Source organism: Myotis davidii, unplaced genomic scaffold (assembly GCF_000327345.1).
Source record: "Myotis davidii unplaced genomic scaffold, ASM32734v1 scaffold134, whole genome shotgun sequence".
Taxonomy (NCBI): domain Eukaryota; kingdom Metazoa; phylum Chordata; class Mammalia; order Chiroptera; family Vespertilionidae; genus Myotis; species Myotis davidii.
The window spans coordinates 5684650-5700204 of record NW_006288853.1 but is presented as its reverse complement, the minus strand read 5'-3'; the positions used below and the strand labels follow the sequence as shown (position 1 = coordinate 5700204).

The following is a 15555-nucleotide window of genomic DNA, read 5'->3' as shown; positions in this document are numbered from 1 at the left end:
GGGCTTTCTTGTTTTGTTGATGGTTTCCTTTGCTGTGCAGAAGCTTTTTATTTTGATGTTTTTATCTTTGTGACTTTCTAAACAAACTTTACCTTACAGTTTGAATCTTGGCTCTGAATTCTTTCTTAGCCAGAACTCAAGTACTGAGGAGGCTGAACCAAGGTCTGGTCTAACACCTGGTGCCATTTTTGCCCCCCCAAATTGTAATTATAGAATCCAAATAAATGGCTTAAAAGAAGGAAAAAATAAGGGTAAGCTATAACATGGTTTTTCACCATCGCTCTACACAAACTAATCCTTTCTCCTTCACTGCTGCTGGAGTCATCAGCTCTCAATGATAACCAAAATTCTGAAGACTATTTATTGGAAGGAGTTAGTCCTATTGTTGCAACGTTAGCAGGATTTAATCTTACTTGGACGCACATCACTACCTCAGAGTACTGTTTCTTTTTCTCTCAGGTCATCTCCTTTGCCATGCATTTTCCTCTTGCTTTTTCTTTCAAGAATGTTTGGATTAACACTTATTACTTTTATCAGTAAGCAGAACCACTGAAGTCAACTGATTAGGGCTTAGGCTTCCTAAACCATTGCCAAGCCAGTTCAACATGTAGAAGTATTTTATTACTATCCAAGGAACATAATTTCACCTGGTTCACCCTTTAATATGATGAGGTATGAACTTTGCTGATTTTATGTTTAAATAACATGTTTATAAATCCAGCAGCACAATATCTGCTCAGTATACCAACAAACCACATATTCGATCTGGCCATAAAATGCGGGGTTGATGAGCATGGCACACAAAGATTAGAGTCTTTTCTTCCCTTCCCACTACGCTCCGTTTATCCCAACTCTTTTGCCACAAGTAACACTGAGAAACTATCATCTAGTAACTGGTTCTACATAATCATTACACAGGGATGAAAACAGAGTCATCAGCAGGCCCATCAACCTGCAAGAAATGGCCATCTTTATGCTTGCCCATAGACTTGAGACCACTTCTCTTTGTCCTCTCTAGTTTGCCTTTTACACACTAAGTGCTAAAACACCCCAAAAGAAAACACAAAGTATGGAACAAGTCAACAGATTCAAATACTTGGGGGAAGAACACAAAAGCCAAGTAGACAGTGACAAGAAAAAAATAAAGAAGGAATCAGATTCAAAGGATAGAATGTTATGGCCTTAAAAAATCTGAGATTTGGTCTCTCTTTTCATCATACCCTTCATTCTTCCCAGAATAGGCTGACACATAGTTGACTCTAGATTGTACTGCTTATACCTGCCTTTTCAAAAGAGCTGACTGAGAATAATTTAACCCTAATTTACTATTAATTTTTAAAACTGAAATTAAATTTGTCAATACATAGAATCACTGGATTATAGTGATAAACACATAACTTTACTGAAAAAAAATTGAGTCATAAATAATACAGTTCAGGCAAATAACTGAGCAAACTTCTGGCAAAAACAGTCCTAGGTTCTCAAGTATGTTCCCCTGTGGGGCGTACCGGATTTGAGGTGATGGACAGCACCTGAGACTGTGGCACTCGAGGTAAGACCAGAGGTTGTGGTTCACTCAGCGCACACGGGCTTTCTGGAGCCGATTTGGTGATGGCAACATTACTCTCATCATCTGAGCAAAGAAACAGAATGTTATCATCTCCAGACCCACAGCAACAGTACCATGAAAAACAGTCTCTGAGAGTTCTGTCTGAGCTAGGCTTCACTCATCTTTGCAGTCCAATTTCATACTACCTGCATGGTTCAAAAAAGCACTGCCCAAATCCTCAAACCAACTGCATTTGAACATCTCTTCATGTATTTATTGGTCATTTGTATATCTTCTCTGGAGAAAGGTCTAGTCAGGTTATTTGCCCATTTATACAGTTGGGTTGTTTGTCCTTTTGTTGTTGAATTGTAGTTTGTTTGTTTCTGAGAAAGGAAGGGAAGGAGAGGAGGTAGAGAGAAACACTGATGTGAAACATTGGTTGGTTGCCTACGGCACACGCCCCGACTGGGGATCAAACCTGTAACCTGGATAAGTGCCCTGGCTGAGAATCGACATTGCCACCATTTGGTGCACAGGACGATGCTCCAACCAACTGAGCCACACCAGCCAAGGTGAACTGTAGTTCTTTACATATTGTGGCTACTAGATTCTTATGAGTTGTACGATTTGTACATACTTGCTCCCATTCTGTAGGTGGTTTTCTCTTTCTTGATAATGTGTTTGATACAAAAAGTTTATTCTGATGAAGTCCAATTTATCTATTTTTTCTTTCGTCATTTGTGGGTTTGGTGTCATATCTAAGAATCGCTGCCAAACCAAATAATAAACTTGCAGATGCAAATGGCTCAACAAACTCCAAAAAGTAACATGAAAATCACTTTAACACACAAGCTCATGAAAACGTACTCTAATGTTTTCTTCTAAGAGTTATATAGTTTTAGTTCTTAAATGTGTCTTTTTTCCATTTTTAGTTGATATTTTGTATATGGTGTCAAGTAAGGGTCCAACTTCCTTCTCTTTTCCATGTGGCTATCCAGTTGTTCCTATACCCTACTTAACCCCATTGAATGATCTTGGCATCCTGTTGAAAATCAATTGGTCATAGAGTGTGGGTTTATTTCTGGACTTTTGATTGTATTCCATTGATTTCTATGTCTGTCCTATGCCAGTATCACACTGTTTTGATTACTGTAGCTTTGTGTTAAGTTTCAAAGTCAGGAAGTGTGAGTCCTCCCACTTTTTTCTTTTTTAATATTGTTTTGTATATTCAAGGTACTTTGCATTTCCATCTGAATTTTGGATCAGCTTGTCCAATTTCTGCAAAACAGGCATTTGGAATTTTGATAAGAATTATAGTCAACCTGTAGATCTATTTGTGGGATATTGCCATCTTAACGATTTTAAGTCTTTCAATCCATAAACACAGTTGTCCATTTCTTTAGGTCTTTTCTAATTTCTCTCAATAATGTTTTGTAGTTTTCAGTGTACAAGTCTTGCACTTCCTTGGTTAAGTTTATTTTATTCTTTCTGATGCTATTATAAATGAACTACAGGCCTGGAGCACAAATTAGTGAGGTCCGGCTGGCTCACCCTGATGGGGGCTGATGGGGCAGGCGAGCTGTAGGGAGGGGACACAATAGGTTGGCTGGCTGGCTCCGCCTCTGATCAGGGTGGGGGGGCCAATTGGGGGCAGGGCCAGCCAGGGGGAGGGGCTGTGGTGGTTGGCCAGTTTAACTGGTCATTGAAGGGACAATTTGCATATTAGCCTTTTATTATATAGGATTGTTTTCTTAATTTCATTTTCAATTGTTCATTGATAGAGGCTGGAGAGAAGCATGATGGAGAAGGCATAAATTGCCTTGAACAGACTTAGTGGAAATCTAAGGATTTGGAGGGAAGGGCTCTGAAGGAAATGAGGAACATCTTATTAGAAGGGCCTGGCTGGTGTGGTTCAGTGATTGAGCATAAACCTATGAACCAGGAGGTCACGGTTCAATTCCCAGTCAGGGCACATGTACGGGTTACGGGCTGGATCCCCAGTGGGGGGCATGCAGAAAGCAGCTGATTGATGAAGTTTCTCTCTCATCATTGATGTTTCTATTTCTCCCTTTCCCTTCCTCTCTGAAGTCAAATATATATTTATAGAAGTTGGAAGGGAGATGCTTGTTATCTGGTGGCAGGAAGGTTAATGAAGTGGTCTCCTGTGGTCATGTGAAAAGCAGAACTTTTAAGTGATAGTCTTGGTTATATAGCTAAGGAGATTTCCAATCAAATTGTTGAAGGTGAGGCCTGCTGCTTATAATAAAATATGAGATGAGGGAGATACATTGAAGAAAATATTATTAAGCATAAATAAACCAGTACCTGATGATTTTAGAAATTCTCAGTCTCTCTAGATGGCAAAAGATTCTAAATGGAAGAGGGCTGTCAGAACCCCAAAATTCTACTGGCAGGAAGCAGCCTGATAAAACTACTTAGCTGCAAATATGTGCTACCTTTCATGAAAAACGAAAGATGACTCAGACAGTCAAAGAGCCCAGGCAGTGGAGCAGAGAGTTGAGAGGATTATTTCCAGGCCTTGAAACTTGATGAATGAACTCCCAATATTTTCCCAATTGGATTTCAGAATTGACATGGACCCTTTTTTACTTTCCGTCCTCCCACCCCGACTCTTTAAACTGGAATGTCTTTCTCGGCCCAATATTGTATGTTGGGTGTGGAGTCAGATAACTTGTCTCTAGGAATGGAATGGTTAGATTACAGAGTTAGATGTTTAAATATCGGTGCATAAAACCTTTAGTTTCACAGGTGTATGAATGGAAAGAAACTGTACCCCAGTAACTTTAATTAATGTATTACATCCAAGCACTTGATTCATAGACGGACCTGATTTAGATGGTATATTTTGGACTTCTGGGCTGCTGGCTGTAATAAGAGGAGTCTCTTGGAAAGTGTTTTTCCTGTGGGAGGGTTGTAGTGGACAGACTCTAAGGTGGCTCCCCTGATGCTCACCTCTTGGTGTTCATCTTTGTGTAACCCTTGCCCTTTGAATGTGGGCAGGACCTGTGACTTTTTCAGACCAATAGGTGATGGTAAAAGTGATGGGATGTGATTCCCATTATTATATTACATTATATTAGCTTGTCTTGATAGTAAACTAGTTCTCAGTCTTTCTTGCTGTTTTTTAAGAAGAAAGCTGCCCTGACTACAAGAAACCGGATCCTTCCAAGAACACACAAAAGGGAAAGTAGATCCTTTTCTAGTTGAGCCTCTACATGATAACTCAGCCCAGTCAACACCTTGACTGCAGCCTTTTGAGATCCCAAGTAGAGGACTATTCCTGGATTTCTGACCCACAAATCTGTGATAATTTTTTATATAACATAGAAAACCAATACAATCAGTTCTTTAAAAGTTAAATATACATTTAACCATGTAATTGAACTATTCCACTCATACAAATTCATCCAAGAGAAAATATATTTCCAAAAAATTCTTGTACACTGGTGTTCATAACATCTTTACATCTAACAGTCCAAAGGTGAAAACAATCCAAATTCTCATCAACTGATAAATGGATACATTATGGAACAATGGAATACTACTTAGCAATAAAAGGAATAAATGATTGCACACACGAGGACATGGATGAATCTCAAAATGATCATGTTGAGTGAAAGAAACTGATAGAAAAAGAGTAAATACCGTATGATTCCATTTATATGAAATTCTGCAGAACAATAACTACAGTGACAGCAGATGAACTGTCACTTGGGGATGGTGGGTCGGGTAAGGTAATTTTGGGGGTAATGGTATATTAACTTGATTGGCTGTTTCATGTGCATATACACAGGTCAACTTATCAACTTATACACTTTAAATATGTATGATTTGTTACATATCAATTATCCTTTAATAAAGCAGTTTAAAGATGTACTTGCCACTTGTACATGTTTTTTTCTCACAAATAATTATATTCAAAGAGAAAGCACAGTCTCTGTCTAGTCATCATAGACTAGGCCTTTTTGCTCCTCTCAAATATTTCTAAATATCTCTTAGTTTCTGTGGGAAATACAAATATGAGTCTTTTGCACTAATGAAGCATATAATTTAGTAGACTGGCTAGGGCCTGGAAATCATAAACAATTACCTTTTTATATTTCTTTCACAAAGAACCTTACCAGAAGCAAATCCCTCCCAGTGACTGCGTGTCAACTGCTCCATACAGCTCAGGACCTTGCTCCACACTTCATCGAACACATAAGCAAGGACATCCTCTTTCATGCAGTAAAATGGAGCAATGGGAGGGTACCCTAATTTCTGTTTCTCTGTAGCTGCTTCTGATTTCTTTCCATGAAACCCCTCTTCCCTGTGACAGAAGCAAGATGGAAAGACTTTGTGGTTATTCACTGAATGCTCACCACTGTCCTCTGTGCTCCTTAGAAGTGTGATCTGTACCCCGTGTTTCCCTGCCCCTTGCCCAGCATATGTAGCACATGTATTAAGTTGCCTTGTGAACTAAGGGAGTTCTCAACAGAGGAGACTGCATTTCCCTTATCCCCACCCCACTACTTTGCCAACAAAACAGAATAAGAAATAGAAGCCTGAGAATCACTGATTTTTTAGCTTTAAACAGATGAGCATTGTCAATTGAGTAACAAGCTGTGACAACTAAGCATACAGAAAAAATCTTTTGTTGTAATTGAGTAACATTTAGACTAATACTAATGTGACATTTAATGATGTGCATGTAACTGTGATGATGCTGCACAATGAAGGCAATGATTCATTAGGGAACAAGTCCACATAGATTATTTAAAAACTTTTATTAATCCAAATTAATCCATTTGGTAATTGCCTGGAAAGAAAAAAGAGCCCAACAGCACAGGAAGCTACTCTGAGTCTTCCGGAGACTGTATCTGTAACCAAGAAACTCTAAGTGAGTCCAATCTATCTCTATTTCTTTTTAGAAGAGATAACACATTCATATGATGAAAAATTCATATTGTAGAAATGTATGCATGTAGTGAAAAATAAGTCTCCTACATCTCCGTCCCCCAATGTGCATTTCTAAAAGGAAACATTATACGTCCATCCAGAGAAACAGTTACATTACATACTGTACTGCACCAAGGGAGAAGACTGGCTAGAGGAAAAAGGAAGAGAAAACAGACAATCTGACCCACACCAGGTGAAATAAAGGGAGAGGGGGCAGGCTCTAGAAAACCAAAGAACCTAATTGTGATTCTTTTGCAACAAGGATCTAGTTCAAGGTGTTATATATAGGAATCTGGGTGATGTTTAGCTGGCCCTAGAATGTGTGCATTGAGCACATGAGTAAGCATGGCTCGGTAGGAAATATGATGGGAAAAAGAGTCCAGAATCATTTGACACAATACTAACTAGACCTAACCAAACCCTCATGGCCTAAAATGAAATTCTCTCACTTCCAGATATGCTGCTGTGACTATCAAAGCTAAAAGAATAGTTTAAGAGGTTGTTTCAGAAAGGTAGCGTGGAATAGTGTAGAGAACCCTCGACCTAGAATCGGACAGGTTTTATTTTTAGCTTTTTCTAAGACAAATCATTTAACTACTCTGACTCTCACTTATCCTGTCAAGAGGGTAAATAATATCTATGTCACAGGACTATTGTCAAGACTACAAGAATAGATAAACATAAGCATTATCAATTATAAAGTATGTGCTGAGTGTAAGATTTTTATATAAACTGTATATACTCTTTTTTAAACAGATTTATGTAAATGAAGTTCACACCTCTTGAACTGCTCTTTTAAAATTTTTCAGTGATTCCATGAATTGCTGGTGATAACTTACAAAGGGTAAGATCAAATTATGTGGAGGAAAAAATTAACTCATTTAAAAATGTTTAATGTCAAGAAGAGGCAAATGACATGTGCAGGAGGAAAACACACCAGGATGTTTGGTTTGTGGCAGCAGCAGGGATTTATATCAACTAAGCACATGAACTCTGAGAGGTAATAGAAAAGATGTAACAACAACAACAAAAAGATGTAACAAAAAGTGACAATTATAGGTAATGTTGGTAGTATACTTTAGAAAAAATAGGGATTAATACATAAAATAAGAGATGAGAAAGAAGCTTAAAAAACATAATACTCACATATCTGTGTGGTCGAATGCTAAGTATTCCTCTATGACGCCTTCAGAGAGGATTACACAGTCTTCCTCTTCTTTTTCCATAGAACACAAGCTAGGGGATTTGACAATGGAAGATGCCTTATGAACATAAGAAGTTGAAAAATGTAACTTCTTTCCCCTAATACCAAATCTGGGAGAAAGAAAAAGAAAATATTAATTAATATAAATAACTCTCACAGTTCAAACTCCCTTGCCCTGGTGACACTTCCCTTGACTACTATAAACCTTATGCTTATTAATTCTCAGAGCAGAAAGGATAAATACTAGCCATAGGTATACTCTGCTTAGGAATATTATGCAGTATTGCATACTGCTTATCTTTTCAGATGCAACAGCTGTGGCTATAAAATAATTTTTTAAAAAAATCTGAGAATATTTACATTCATAATTACATCTTTAAAGGCACCTCAGGAGGTTATGTGATTATTTCAATAATTCCATCATGTTCAAAATGCATGCTCCTTAAAGGCAGGCATCTTCCCTTATTTACATTTAAATTTCTCTTCAAACCCAGGTATTCAATGAATATGTGATGACTCATTCACTTCAGCAATCTTACTGTGGAGAAAGTCAGTCAGATCTGAGCAATACAACTTTTTTTTCCAGCAAAGAAAGTAAGGTTTATTAGTTGAGGAATTGGCACCACGCCCGGAGTCCCAGGTGAGGAAATTTGCTTAAAGACCTGGCTTTCAGAGGATGGGTTATATAGGGGAATGGCATTAATCATGGTGACTAAAGGAGTTGAGTTATGGTCAAGGTCATGGTCTCTACTGATTAATCAGTTCCAGGGTAGGAGGTATTTGATCATTTGAGTAATACAATTTTTAAAAATAGCTCTTAGTTTAACTAAATATCAGATATAACCAAGATATGCTTTATATTATTCTTTTGAACTTTTTCATCTTGTAAAACTTAAACGCTAATACCCATTAAAAACTAATTGCCCCTCCCTCCTCTCCCCCTCTTGGTAATCACATTTTTACTTTTGTTTCTATGATCTTGACTACTTTAGATATAATGTGTCCCCCTTACCCATGGTTTAACTTTCTGCCGTTTCAATTACCCAAAGCAATTGTGGTCTGACATTAAATGGCAAATTCCAGAAATAAACAATTCATAAGTTTTAAATTACATGCCATTCTGAGTAACTTGATGGTATTGCAGTGCTTTTGTGATCAAGTAATCCTTATTTTATTTAAATGGCCCCAAGACATGTAAATACTTTGAAATGCTATGAGTTCATAATGGTACTCGAGAGAAAATATCACATGTGGACAAAATAGTAGTTACATGGAAGTAAATATCAAAGATTATGTTTAATTTGTTATTGCTTTCCATAAGTAGTGGTATGCTAATATAGCTGGATAATTTGTTTCATCGAGGTATATATCAGCACAGATAGGTATTTGTTTTATCGGTGTTATAGTAAGGAAAGTCATCACTGAGAACTTAAGTCAAATAGTCAAATAAAGCAGAACCAAAAATAAGCAGTGGTGGGATCAGGTGGAAAGAAAAGAAAGAAGGTCTGTAGTATGTTACAAAATGACGACTCAGCCCCTTGGAGGAGACAACTGCTCAGTCTTGATTCCTTATTTCCTTTGAGATCAAATCTCAAAATGAAACTACTGATTATAGTTATAAAATTAAGAATAAGGTATATATAAAGTTGATACTGACAGATCAGAAAATATATCTTAATGACATCACATGAACTATGCAATTTTTGTCAATGAGTATTAATGAATATGTACTTCATCTCTGTGGGATATATTAGTTTGTAAAAATCTGAAATTTATATACAAGGAATAAACTTAAAAAGGCTTATTGATGCAATATGGAGGTTTAAATTAAAGAAAGCTCAGCCTAGTGACCAGAACCTTGAGGTCAAATCACTTTGAGAAAAGCAAACAAATCCCATTTCTGATGAAAAGTCAATTAGTTGGTAATCAGATCCTATAACCCTAACACCTAAAGCAGTAATGCTTTACTTTGTGGTCTGATGAAATGATAGGAAGCAAAAGAACCTTCCAAAGTAAGTATGACAACTCTTAGATGGTATCAAGTAAGTAAAACTACAGTCTTAGTAAAAAGTACAGAAATAATAAAAAAAATGAATTAAAACTGTGATTTTTTCTTTTTTACAATAGATTTAAGGTAAGCATAGGTTTTGATATAAACCTATTTGGGTATATTTTGCTGCTATTTAAAGAGCTTGAATTGTTCAAAAGAATTAGCTATTTTAACTAATATAACCCTTTTAAGCTAAAAAACTAACAGCAGTTTAACGTCTATAAAAAGATTAAGTTGTAATTAACACTACACATTTAAACAAAATAATCACTTTTTCAAAAAAATTTTAAGGTCAATTTCTTAGGCCTCTAAACTTCTTTAAACCGGTCTAGCTACACATTTATTCCAAGAGGGAACTTCCTGTATTTGTAGATAGATGTGTATAGATATAGATAATATATAGATTTACATAACAAAAATATCCTTAAATCCTAGGGAATGTCTTTTTGAACAAAAAAACTATATTAACAAAATTCTAATATGCACAAAGACTATAGTCAATCTTACAGAATTTGCTGTGCTTTATTAAATATCAAAAAGTAGGAAGTGCCCAGCCAGAGTGGCTCAATTAGTTGAGCGTCATCCTATGAACTGAAAGGTCATGGTTCAATTCCTGGTCAGGGGACAGGCTAGGTTTGCAGCTTCATCCCCGTGGGGGGTGGGGAGTGGGGGGGAGAGTGCAGGAGGTGGCCAGTTGATGTTTCTCTCTCTCAAATCAATAAAAACATTAAAAAAAATATTTAAAGAATAAGTTGTCAAGCTTAAGATGCATAAATAAATACTCTTATAAAAAAAAGTAGGAAGTATTTTAATTCCTTAATAGACTGGTAGAATATAATACTTGAGCATTCAGATACGTAAATACTTACATATCAGAATACTTACATAGTAGAATCTCTTTCTTGAGACAGTGTTGCCTCATGAGAAGCTGAAATAGCAGAAGGAGATCTAGGGTACAGTTCATAACCTTCACTTGGAGTGATTATCTGCTTACCCAAAATCCTTCAAAATGAACATAAAAAGACAATTAAGCACCTTTACCTGGCATGAATAAAAAAAATGTAGATATTTTCAGAACAAGTAGCTGGGCTCTAATAGAGGTCTACTATACCCTTATTCTGATACTAAGAATGATTTATGTATCTTCTATAGAATAGACATGGAAAAGATAATGCTATTATAGCCAACCCCTCCCCCCATAAAAAAAAATCCAGGGAAACTAAGCACACATTTGTAATTTTTTCCTCCATCCTCTGTATTAAACCTGTCAAAATGGGTGACAGCCAGACCAAATTAATGAAAACCATGAATTATGTTCTTTAGAACATGAAGCTATATAAATTAGTATGTGTGTTAAGTGCACTAATAAGGTTTCTGAAGTAAGATTCCCAACAGCTTATATGTGCTTTCAACTATAATTAAGAATTTACCTGTAGGTAAGAGTGTAAATATTTACATTTTCTGACTGTCTTACTCAGAAGGGCTTTTGGACAGCCATAATACACATATCTCACCTGCAGGTACAGAAATTGTTTTACAGGTACAGAAATTGATAGTTATGAAAACTCCAAGGAACTTCCATCAACTTAGTTTTCTCTCAACTGAAGCTTTACACTGCCTGGCCTTATTTACGTTCATCAAAACTATGCCCATAAAGATTCATAATAAGAGCTTTTTTGAAATCTACTTTTCAAGTTTTAGTATTATCCATGAATATGTTAATGTTAGGGCTTCAATACCTGAGGTGAGGGAAACTACATGTCCACTGTTGGCACTCTTCTTGTAGACTCTTAGTATGTATGCTCAACTTCTGTTCATACAAGAGCTCGTCAATGGCTATAAACATTGCCTGGACTTTTTCAGTGGCATTTTGATCAAGTTTCTAGAAGAAAATATCACCCCAAAATATTTAGGTGAACTTCAATCTCCATTAAAAGTCATAAAGATCGAAAGCAATCAGATTTTGTTTTGTTTTCAATATTTAGTCCATTTGAAATACTGTTGAATTTCCATAAAAGTTACTGTTTACAGATCTTAGAATATTCAGCTGTCCTCCCTATTTCTATTTAAAGAAAACGTATAGAAATATCTTTTTAAAGTAACATTTTCTTCATAATAAAAATACTAAATTATAATCATTTTGAAAAATCCAGAAAATATAAAGAAAAAGAAAAATTACCAATAATTCTACCACTCAACAAAATTATTGCTAATTTTGATATAGGTGCTTGGAGATATTCCAGTATTTTTTTAGAGCTTAAGGTAGACAATTCAGTATATACTAGAAGCCCAGTGCATGAATTGCATGCACTGGGGGAGAGAAGTCCCCTCTCACAGTGCAGGACCCCTCGGGGGATGTAGCAGTGCACCAAGTGGCAGGTGGCCAGAAGGAGCCTGAATTGGGGCCAGGTGCCATGCTGCTTGTGCTCATCCTGACCCACTGCGCCTACTGCCGCCCCTCAGTAGTGCTGCTGCAGAGTCAGGAGAGGCTCCAGCCATGGCAGCTGCACTCGCCAGCCGTGAGCCCGGCTTCTGGCTGAGCAGCACTCCCCCTGTAGGAGCGCACTGACCATCCGGGGGCAGCTCCTGCATTGAGCATCTGCCCCCGGGCAGTCAGTGGGCATCATAGTGACCGGTTTTCCAGTCGTTCTGCTGTAATGGTTGCTTAGGCTTTTATTATATTACTCTGTAGTGTGCATTTTTCACTTGGCAATTTAGGTCATATCCTTGTCCCCTGTAATCTATCCTTTAGCAGCAGCCAAAGGTTTGGCTATAAAATGTTAATCTGATCATCTCTAGATATATCTATAATAATACTGACCACCAGGGGGCAGACACTTAATGCAGGAGCTTCTCCCAGCCTGCATGACCCAGGCCAGACAAGGTGGGTGCCAGCAGGGCCCCAAGTCACTCTACCAGTCGCCCCACAGAGGGAGGCAACCAGCGGCAATGGCAGGGGGTAAAGCTGGTGAGCAGGCAGCGCCAGGCCAGCCAAGGTGGTTGCCAGTGGGGGCCCCCGATTGCCCTGCTGGTCGCCTCACAGATCGGCCCTGATCGCCAGCCAGGCCTAGGGACCTTACTCGTGCATGAATTTCATGCACTGGGCCTCTAATCCTATATAAAAGCCCACAGCAGGAGAAGCCGCTTAGCTGACTGGAATGAGCGGCGCTTCCACAACAGACCGATCCCCACAGGCCACACCTCACCAGTGCACGAATCCTGTGCACGGGGCCTCTAGTCTATATATATAAAAGCCTAAGTGACCATTATGACCGAACTACCAGAATGACCAACAAGTTGCTATGATGTACACTGACCACCAGGGGGCAGACGCTCAACGCAGAAGCTGCCCCCTGGTAGTCAGTGCGCTCCCACAGCCAACCTCCCATGGCCAGCCAACTGCCCGTGGTCCTTCACCCTGGACCCTGGGACAGCCAGCTACCATCAGCCCCTGGTGCTAAACCATTTGTAGACGACCTACTTCTGGGTTGGGGTTTTGTACGTAGCAGAGTATCTCCCTTGCTGTGATCTATTGAAAGTCAGTCCTAGCCCTAACCGGTTTGGCTCAGTGGATAGAGCATTAGCCTGCGGACTCAAGGGTCCCAGGTTCGATTCCGGCCAAGGGCATGTACCTTGGTTGCGGGCACATCCCCAGTAGGGGGTGTGCAGGAGGCAGCTGATTGATGTTTCTAACTCTCTATCCCTCTCCCTTCTTCTCTGTTAAAAAGTCAATAAAATATATTAAAAAAAAAAAGTCAGTCCTTGACACAAGGGTTTGTCTTGCTCCCATCCTCTCCCTTCCCTGGGGGGAGGTGAGGAACTGCACAGTGGTGGGGCGAAGGCGGTGTCCAGCATCCATTCCTTCTACACCCAGACTGGTGATTGTCACCTCCTCTCCCAACCCTGCTGGGGCCTTCGGGCCCTGGGCTGGGACAGGGAACCAGGGGTGGGTGGCAGCAAACGTGGTCCCTTTCCCAGGGGGGCCAAGGACCAGCTCCCTCCTCAGAGCCGGCAGCCAACCTCTCGAAGTTTTCCCCCACTCCCCCTGTGCACAAATTTGTGCACCGGGCGTCTAGTGTTATGATATTATCTGAATCTCTACTTACTCTCTACTTTATCTGTACTTATTCATCTTTTTACATTCCAACGTAAGAAAAGTTATACCTTCTTTTAAAAGTATAACATGAGACCTAGCCAGTTTTGCTCAGTGAGTAGAGCATCAGCCTGCGGACTGAAGGTTCCTGGGTTCGATTCCAACCAAGGGCATGTGCCTGGGTCGCAGGCTTGATCCCCGGTGTGGGGCGTGCAGGAGGCAGTCAATCAATGATTCCCCCTCATCATTGATGTTTCTATCTCTCCCTCTTCCTCTCTGAAATCAATAAAAAAATATTTTTAAAAATAAATAAAAGTATAACATGAGAGTCCGTCTGGTGTGGTTCAGAGGTTGCGTTTCAATTCCTGGACAGGGCACATACCCAGGTTGTGGGCTCGATCCCCAGTAGGGGGTGTGCAGGAGGCAGCCTAAGGCTGATTTTCTCTTATTAATGGTTCTATCTCTCTCTCCCTTCCTGTCTCTGAAATCAATAAAAAACATATTAATATTGTTTACGTCCTGGCCGGCTTGGCTCAATGGATAGAGCATCAGCCTGCAGACTGAGGCGTCCCTGGTTCAATTTCGGCCAAGGGCACATGCCTGAGTTGCAGGCTCAATCCCCAGTGGGGGGCATGCAGGAGGCAGCCGATCAATGATTCTCTCTCACCATTTATGTTTCCATCTCTCCTTCTCCCTTCCTCTCTGAAATCAATAAAGAAATATATATATAAATAAAAAATATTGTTTAAAAGTATAACATGAGAAATACATATTTTCACTATAAAAATGAACATCAGCTTCTATACAATAAGAAAGGGCTTGCTAAGTAGATATGAAGATTAACTGTAAAGACAATACGTATGTTTTTATGAATTACTGTTTTTCAAGCTCCTGGGGGGTAAGATGAGAATTCCTTAGTCTCAGTTAACTTAGTTCTTTAAAAAAAATATATTTTTATTGATTTTTAGAGAGGGGAAGGGAGAGAGAGAAACATCAATGATAAGAGAGAATCATTGATCAGCTGTCTCTTGCTTGCCCCACACAGGGGATTGAGTCTGCAACCTGGGCATGTGCCCTCACAGGGAATCAAACCATGACTTCCTAGTTCATAGGTTGACATTCAACCCATGAGCCATGATGGCTGGGCAACTTTGTTATTCTTTACTACTAAATACTTACCCACTTAAATTCTAATTATGCCTGTTCACTTTTGCTGGTATTTGCCTATTATAACTTTTCCCATCCCTTTATTTTTTTAACTTCATCTTTATTGTTGGCACTATCACAGATGTCCCCGTTCCCCTTCTTCCCCCGCACCATGCCTACTTCCACCAAGCCCCTGCCCCCGCTTCCCTTTGTCCATCACCACACTGTTGTCTGTGTCTCTGGGTTATGCATGTATGTTCTTTGGCTAATCCCTTCACTGTCTTTCATCCAGTTCCCTCTTCTCTCCTCCTCTATAATAGCTGTCAGTCTGTCCCATCCCTTTATTTTCCACATTCGGGAGTTTTTCCATTTTTAACATGTTTCTTTGAAGAGCTGTTCCTCCAGGTTGTCTGGTTTGTTGGAAGAGTTGTTCATAGTACTTTTTTTAACGATTCTTTGTATTTCTGTGGGGTCTGTTGTTATTTCACCTCTTTCATTTTTGATTTTGTTTATTTGGGTCCTCTTTCTTTGCTTCTTGTTGAGCCTGGCTAGAG

At 39.1% G+C, this 15555-nt stretch overlaps 1 protein-coding gene across 1 annotated transcript in view; it reads right to left on the bottom strand.

Annotated features, from left to right (window-relative positions):
* Positions 1–15555, bottom strand: part of FAM149B1 (family with sequence similarity 149 member B1) — a 43197-nt gene that overhangs the window by 12166 nt on the left and 15476 nt on the right. The window contains exons 4-8 of the mRNA XM_006760970.2: positions 11502–11644; positions 10648–10764; positions 7655–7822; positions 5692–5879; positions 1509–1633 (exon numbers count right to left, since the gene is read on the bottom strand). Of these exons, the coding sequence (XP_006761033.1) occupies positions 1509–1633; positions 5692–5879; positions 7655–7822; positions 10648–10764; positions 11502–11644 (741 nt within the window). The remainder of the gene's footprint in view (positions 1–1508; positions 1634–5691; positions 5880–7654; positions 7823–10647; positions 10765–11501; positions 11645–15555) is intronic.